The sequence below is a fragment of the Corvus brachyrhynchos genome, unplaced genomic scaffold, assembly GCF_000691975.1.
Source record: "Corvus brachyrhynchos isolate BGI_N302 unplaced genomic scaffold, ASM69197v1 scaffold334, whole genome shotgun sequence".
Lineage (NCBI taxonomy): Eukaryota > Metazoa > Chordata > Aves > Passeriformes > Corvidae > Corvus > Corvus brachyrhynchos.
In genome coordinates, this window is record NW_008238316.1 from 2,611,155 (window position 1) to 2,618,003 (window position 6,849).

The 6,849-nt window shown below is 45.0% G+C and overlaps 1 protein-coding gene across 1 annotated transcript in view; it reads left to right on the plus strand.

Annotated features, from left to right (window-relative positions):
- Positions 1-6,849, plus strand: part of PTEN (phosphatase and tensin homolog) — a 30,094-nt gene that overhangs the window by 20,493 nt on the left and 2,752 nt on the right. The window contains exon 6 of the mRNA XM_008633282.2: positions 668-834. Within this exon, the coding sequence (XP_008631504.1) occupies positions 668-834 (167 nt within the window). The remainder of the gene's footprint in view (positions 1-667; positions 835-6,849) is intronic.

Here is a 6,849-nt window from a genome sequence, read left to right on the forward strand (position 1 = left end):
CAGGATAGTGTGGGTGTGTTTAGTAGGGACTCCCACAGCACTGCGGGGGTGTCTGGCCATTTGCAAAGCAACTCTGCTTAAAGTGGACCAAAAACCCCTCATAATATCAGTGTTAGCCCTGCAGATTTAATTGGGGAAGTTATGCCATGGCTGGCACTTCTCTGGTGATGGTGATTTACAGGACCAGCTTAGGCTCTGTTGGTGCTGGTTGGTTTTGTGTATTAATGTTCCCGTTTTGTCCTTGGTTTTGCTTGTTTGCAAAGAGTAGAAGTCAGTTTATGCTGACCTCACCAGCCACTCTACAACTGGAAGAAGAGGTGAGAGAGAGTAAAACCCCTCACTTAGGTCTATGTAATAGAGAGGAAAGGCAAAATGCAAGGGACAGTCAAGTAGTTGTCACTTTTTATAGTCATTATATTAAAAAGAAATAAAGTTTTAGGAGCTCACTGGTGGCCTGAAAGTATTGCCATGAAGGACAGAAATCTTTGATGTTGTTTCCAGTAGCATCTGGCAAAGTTTGGTCTCCTGTGGTGTTAAACCCTTCATAGAAATTTATTTAACTTTGAAAATATCGTAGCTCATGATTTTGTTTCTGCTACCAATATTGTGCTTTTTTGATACTTTTGAGGCTTCTCTGACAAAGTGACACTCTTGTTTTGTCACACAGATCCTCAGTTTGTGGTGTACCAGCTAAAGGTAAAGATATTCACCTCCCCTTCAGGACCCTCACGACGTGAAGACAAGTACATGTACTTTGAATTCCCTCAACCTTTGCCGGTATGCGGTGATATCAAAGTGGAATTTTTCCACAAACAGAACAAGATGTTGAAAAAGGTTGGTTTCCTTGCTTTCTTCTGGAAAATGTTGTTGAGCCAGGCCCTGATGCAGGGTTGGGATGTTGGTTATTCTTCAGGGATGTGTAATCACGGCATTTAATTCTTTGATGTCTGGTTTTCTCAAGGAGCCAACTGACCACAAAATGAAAGCTGGATGTTTTGGGAGTCGGTGGGATTAAGTACAAAGGTTGGATAAAAATGATCCTGGATCTGTATTGCAGTCGTTTGGGTAGTAGTGAGTAATCTAATTGAGGAAGAAACATTCACCTTCTAAAAATAGACTTGCATACTGAGCAAGTTAACTCCAGCTGTTTTCCTCACTAAATTTTCCTGAGGTTTGAGCAGGCACAGAAGATCCTGTCTGTGCTGTTGGCTGATTTGTACCCATCTGTCAAATTTAGCTGAATTTCTGAGATAATTGAGTTCCCACGCACTTTGTAAAAGTATCTCTGCAATCTTTTCCACCACCTCTCTGTTCCCAGCTGCAGTGCCTTGACAGGAGAGGTTTAGAGAATTCACTCAGAGCTGAGGATTTTGTCGGGGTCTCAGCTGTGGGAGAAAAATTAATGTAGGACTTACTTTGAAACCAAAGTCAGCCTGTTCTCAAAGCTGAATCCCTGAGTTTCTTTAGTTCTGGTGCTTGTGGAGCCTCTTTGGATCTACCAGAGTGAGAGGTGAGGATGAGACTGTGCTGATTAAAGGCTACCTTGGTGTTTGCCACTTCAAACTCCTCATCAGTAGTTACTCCCTGTTGAATGGAGGTTAGAAAACTTGAGAGCATTCTGTGAGTGAATTAATAAAAATAAGAAATGCTAGAGTGGATCAGGAGACAAAGAAGTGCTGAGGTAACATCCCTTAGAGCTGTGCACACAGGTCGTACTGCCAGCTGTGTGTGAACACGCATGCACACAGTTGTGTGGGCTTGCTCAGGTGTGAACCAGTTCAGTTTGTGTGCTGGTGTCTGCAAAAGTTTCTGGACAGTTCCTTAGTGGCACTGTTTTCCTTCTCTGCCTGTTGAATGAGATGTTTCAGTTGGTCAGTGCAGTTACGTGCAGTACAGACACTGTGAAACAAAGCATTTTAGGACCAGAAATTCTACTTTAAAGCCAAGATTATTGACATTTAAAGCAGCAACACACAGCAGTCAGTTTTGAGAAGAGTCTTTTAGAGGAGCACCCAGATGAGTAGTGTGGGCTGAACATGAGGGATGCGGGGAGGAGATGATGCAAACCCCGACACCTCAGACAAGGTCCTGCTCTATCTGCTCTCTCCCCTGTCTGGGCTGTGTGTTTGTTGTTTCTTTGCCATCTCCACTACCACATGGATTGCAGACAGACCTGAGGGGAAGTGCTGTGCTGCTCTGCCCATCCCTGGAATACCAGTGTGCAGGTCAGCTGCTGGATCTTGGCTCTGTAGCCCCAGGAACAAGCTCCTGTATTTGTTTTACCTGTGGAGAGAGCACTGAGATGCAGAGCCCCTCATGAGAGAGCCCCTCATGTGAGAGCCCCTCATGAGCACACAGAGTTTCTGCAGTATGAATTGGGTCTTTGGGAGTGTGTAGAAGTGCAGAACCACAGCAGGAGGGTTACTGTGCTGGAGTTTCAGTTCAGAGTGTCAGATTGTGGTTTCGTTTCTTAAGAATCTTTGTCATTTCTGAGTAGCTGGGTGATACCTTTTTTTTTTCCCCCCTCCCTTTTTGTCTATTCTTACCAAATACCCAAACTGTTTGGGTTATGTGGATTACAGATAGTGCAGAGGTGCTCAGTTTCTCAGTGTTTCTGGACTGGTAGAGCCAAAGAAATGGTGAAGGTGGTTCTTTTCACACCTGCAAACTTTTCTGAGATGGAAACTGCCCCTTCATCACCCAGTAAAAAAACCACCTTGATAATCTCTCTGAAATATCTGTTGAATCAAGTGTCTTATTGCCTCAGCTTTCCATATGAATGGAGGAGAGAGGAAAATAGGTGTGAGATGTTTCACAGTTGTGGTAAGATCACCTCTCTTAGCTCTGCTGCAAACAGAGGAGCTGATCCTTCCACATGGTCCTCAGACAGGTTGTTGCATAAAGTGAATAAGGTGAGAACAGGGCAGAGGGGAATACTGGTGACAGAAAAGCCTACCTTAGCTCAAACTGAACACATTTCTCTGTCCAGGTGTTTCACGTCTGTGCCTGTTCTTTTTTACATCAACTGACTACACAGCTTTCACTCAAAACCCCAAAAGTGAAGGCCTTCCACTGGGGACACTTGCATTTTTAAGATCCCTTTATGCAGTGATCTCCTAATTCATGAGGAAGCAGCATAATTAGGAGTAACAGCATCTTACCTTTCAGAGATTCTGGTTTATTCACCAGCTTTATTGAAAAGTGGAATTACAAGTCTGTTGCCTGTCACTGGTTCTTCCAAGGTTTTCTGTTAGCAGGTCATAGGGAGCTAAACAAGTCTTAAAGACATCACGTGTTGACTAATGGCATTTTACCTTTAACATCATAAAAAAACCTAATAAGATCAATTAAAAGTGTAATTCCTGGTGCATTCTGAGCCTCAGGCTGGAGAATGGTTGTGTCTCATCTCTGAGATGAAGAAAGCTTGTTGGCCCTGGCTCTGGTTTGGTGTTTGGTAACGCTGCTCTCAGCTGAAGTGCCCCAGATTCCCTCACCTGTACTTGCTTCCAAATTTCCGAATCCTTTGAAGAGCAGCATTATCTGCAGAGCTCTCTGTAGGGAGGGCCCTCCTCTATTTTGCTCAGGCTCATTTTGGATAAAATTAATGCATAAACCAGACCAAACCCGAATGACCAAATGACTTTAAACACCTAATGTTGCAGAGTCAGTGTGAGGTTTAAAGCAGCCACATGTCCTTTCTTTTAATGGCAAAAGTTAATTTAAGCAAATTCAGTGGCTTTTGGGAGCTGACCTCAGCCACAGGACCACTGGTGCCACTGGGATATTGGTACAGGGCTGACTGCCTTGGAAAAGTTTCAGTCTTTCCATAGTTTCTGCCACCTGGCATCAGTTAGGAAGTCCACAGCTCTTGGTCTTTTCTTGTCTAATCAAGTTGTTTACTTTATTCTCAGACTCTTTCTTTAGTGAGCTGTAGCTGCTTCCTTTCAAGAACAAAATGCATGCCCACATGAGAACAAAATGGCTTGAGGCTCAAGTGCAGTGACTGTGTATGAATTTCTGATGGGTAGAAGTTAGTAATTTGGGGGAATTTTTTTTTTGAGCATGGCTTTTTTTTTTTGTAGCTTGACTGTTCTTCCATCTCAGACTGCTGCTGTAGTCACTCTAGTTTTGCTGCCATGGATCTCTGCAAAGCCTTTTTCTTCCAGTTATTGATGTTGACGTGATAATCTGAAAGTATTTCAGAGTATCCTTCGATCACTCGGTTCAATGAGAATCTGTTTAAAAATAATACAGAAATCTCCTTATCCTCCTGCCTCCAGAGCCTGGGGGTGAAGGAGACCTTTTTTTGGGAGTCCTCCCAGTACAGATGAGAGGGAAATGTTGATGTGGGTATAATTTGTGAGAGTCACTGGTGGTTTATCCCCAGACTCCAGCGTAGGAGGACTGACAGCATTGTTTGAGCGGTTACGTTTCATCTCTCGAGTCTCGAGATCAGTTCTGCTGCAGAGTTCAACAAGGCTTTGGGCAGTTGCTGTTCAGCAAACGCTGAGGAATGAACTCTGAAAATGTCAGAAGATTCAGTGTTGATCTGAAAATTGTACAGGAAGTTCCATCAAGCGGGCCTAGGGAACAGGCTGAGCCATGATCTCCATTCTTGGAGAGCATCTCCAAAGCCCTCAGCAGGTGCTGCAGCGTGCCTGGGGGTGCCTGTAGATCACTCTGCAGAAGTTAAGCTCCCAGGAGGGCATGGGAGCTCCTGATTGATGGCTTAAGTCTTGGATTTGGATCTCAGTCTGCAGTTAGAGACCAGCTCTAGAGTGGAGGATGTTTTTCTGTCAGTCTGAGAAACTGCACGAGGTAGGGACAAGCACTGTTTGTCAGAATTGTGGGATTAAATCAGCCTCTGCCTCATCTGATACTGCACTGGAGATTTATGGCACAGATTTGGTTATGGGAAGAAGTACATCTGTGGTTTATTTTTTTTTTAAGACAGATGTCTGTGATGTAACTGGAAGTGAAGTTAAACACATTGAAAAACAGTCTCTTAATACTTTTTTTTTTTTTTCAGAAGTCTATTCATTAACTTGTGTTATGTGAGCACTTGGGTCTGGTATTTTGATTTGCTATATAAAGCCTGAGTTCAGTTCGTGCCTTGATTTTTGAAATTCCTGTCTTTGGCCCATATTACATCATCTTTCTTTCTTCCTTGTCTCCCATGAAATATCTTGGATCCTGACGCTTTAGCTGAATCCTCACTTTGAATAATGGATTTGCTCTTCAGTGAAAACAGTGACACAGTTATCAGCCTTAAGAGCTAATTCCAAGTCTTCCCTCAATTTGAGTGGCCGTGCCATGTTCCAAGACCCATGAACTCAGTTTATTAGGCTAATTAAGTTGTGTAGTGGGAAGGAAAGGAAAATAACTTGCTTTAAGATGCTGGAGGGAGATAAAAGGAGAAATGACCAGCTCAGCTGAGTTGTATTGTTTAGTTTGAGTCCCTCAAGACCTCTGCAAATTTATCCCAAGGAACACAGATTAAAAGCTGTCTAGTGAGAGGCTCATTGTCTGTCAGCCCCTATCCCTGAAGCTGAGTCCCCCCCAGGCCCTAAAGTGCCAACGAAGTGCTTCCTGGTTCTCCACCTCATGGAGCTGAAGGCGAGGCACAACAAAACTGTGCCTTCTTCTTCTGCTGGCAATGATTCCCATCCAGTGGCCTCTTTCTCTTTGGCTCTGCTTTCCCCACTGGTGACAGGAGCCATCCCTCCATCCCTCCACCCATCCCTCCATCCATCCCCTGCAGCGTGTCCTCCCTTCCCTGGAGCTGACACTGGTCCAGCACCAGAGCAGTTTTCGGCAGGAAAGCTGATGCTTGTCTCTGTTTTGACCTGAGCAGGTCCTTCAGTATGAGCAGGAATAAACATCTCATCTCCTTGGATTCTCTTCTGAGGGATTCACTGTGGGTGAGGAGCCTTGATGGGGGTAACCTGAGGATGTCTTCACAGGGATTTTGTCTGCTGCCTCTTCCTTTGGGAGAGAGACATCAGCAGAGTGAACCCAGGGTATTCATCCTCCACTTCCAGACCCAGGCAGGGCATTTCTAAGGCTGTTCCTGGGGAGAGAGGAGGGTGTGAAGTGTGTAAGCAGGGCCTGGCAAGAACCTGCCAACTGCTGCCTGCCGTGGATGGGCTCCAACAAGGCTTCTTCAGAGATGGGATGGCTTGAAGGGAGTCAGTGGCAGTGGGAAGCATCTGTTAGACTCCCCAGACAACTCTAATTACAGCATGTGCATTTGCTAGATGAACTTGATTCCCAAAGTGCTGGAGAGAGAGGCACATGGTGAAGTGGAGAACTCCACTACCAGAAGTGTTCCTGCCTGGATTTTTAACTTCCTTTGGTTGTTGCCCTTCCTTGCAGGTCGGGGGACTCTCAGGTGCTTGCAGAAATGCAGACAAGCCGGAAGTGGTTTTGTAGGCTTTGCCTAAAATACTGAAAATCAGTCTGACCTTTGGTGGAGAGGGACACTTGGGGGTTCCCAGTCTCTTGTTTGAATAAATTAGTGAGGAGGATGAGTGGGAGTTAAGCAATAGTCCAGCTCTTCCCTGCCCCCTTCTCCCCGGCTCAGGAAAATGCTGTGGTATTTTGCTGCTGCCAGACTGCCCCCTGCTCGTGTCACACACACTGGAACCACTTCTGTTCCACCTCTGACTTCCCCCCGCTTCCTTACCAGCAGGGATGAATAGGAAGATAGGGCAGGACGTGGATTTTCCAGTAAGAAATTGGAATTAGATCTCCCTGGTAAACCAAAATATGTAAGTTAGCTCAGAAGGAGTGAGTTTGTGTTCTGGTCCTGTGTAATGCCGAGGAATGTTAGCTTCTGGAATGGGTCAC